Source organism: Haliaeetus leucocephalus, unplaced genomic scaffold (assembly GCF_000737465.1).
Source record: "Haliaeetus leucocephalus isolate CR32 unplaced genomic scaffold, Haliaeetus_leucocephalus-4.0 Scaffold373, whole genome shotgun sequence".
NCBI classification, from domain to species: domain Eukaryota; kingdom Metazoa; phylum Chordata; class Aves; order Accipitriformes; family Accipitridae; genus Haliaeetus; species Haliaeetus leucocephalus.
The window spans coordinates 6,300,933-6,301,629 of record NW_010972809.1 but is presented as its reverse complement, the minus strand read 5'-3'; the positions used below and the strand labels follow the sequence as shown (position 1 = coordinate 6,301,629).

Sequence of the window (697 nt, the reverse complement as noted above, 5' to 3'; positions counted from 1 at the left end):
CCCGCCCGCCCGCGCCGCGGCCCGCTCTCGGCCCCTCCTCGCTCCCTTCACCTTCCGCTCCCCCTGGACGCCGTACTTGTTCCCTTTCGGCAGGCCCAGCAACTTCTCCAGCAAAGCCAGCTCCTCCGGGCCCGGCCGCGCGGCAGCTGCCATCTCTGGCGGAGGACCACCTGGGAAAGGAAGGGCACCCACGGCCGCCACCTGACAACAACCGCCAATCTCATTGGAAGACGAGGCAACCACACCGCCGAAGGAACCGTCGCTGCTATTGGCCTGAAGGAGCCGGCCAGCCAATCAGAAACTCGGCGCGGCCCACGCATGCGCTGAGCCGGGCTTTCCTTTGAAGCCCCGCGGGGGCGGGGGAAGAGCAGCGCATCACTAAAGACGCATGCGCAGGAGCGGAGACACGTTCCCCCGCCCACATGATGGTTTGCGCATGTGCCCGGTGGGAGCGACGGGTGAGGGGTCTACGCCACGCCTCCTGGGTGTGGCCTCTGCTGGAGGGCGGGGCGAGCCGTGAGGGGCGGCAGGTCCGGCCCCGGCCCCGTCCCCGGTCCGGCGAGGGGGAAACGTGGAGGCGGCGGGTTCCTCGCCGCTCCACAGGCCGGCCGGCCCTGCCAGAGTCGGTTCCTACCTCGGGGTGCAGACGGCCTCCCTCTCCAACGGAAATAACGGCTGCTCGCTTCCCGCAGAGGGG

The 697-nt window shown here is 70.2% G+C and overlaps 1 protein-coding gene across 1 annotated transcript in view; it reads right to left on the bottom strand.

Annotated features, from left to right (window-relative positions):
- Window positions 1–198, bottom strand: part of EEF1E1 (eukaryotic translation elongation factor 1 epsilon 1) — a 17,305-nt gene extending 17,107 nt beyond the window's left edge. The window contains exon 1 of the mRNA XM_010573232.1: window positions 52–198. Coding sequence (XP_010571534.1) covers window positions 52–153 — 102 coding nt within the window. The 5' untranslated portion in view covers window positions 154–198. The remainder of the gene's footprint in view (window positions 1–51) is intronic.
- Between the last annotated feature and the right edge of the window lie 499 nt (window positions 199–697).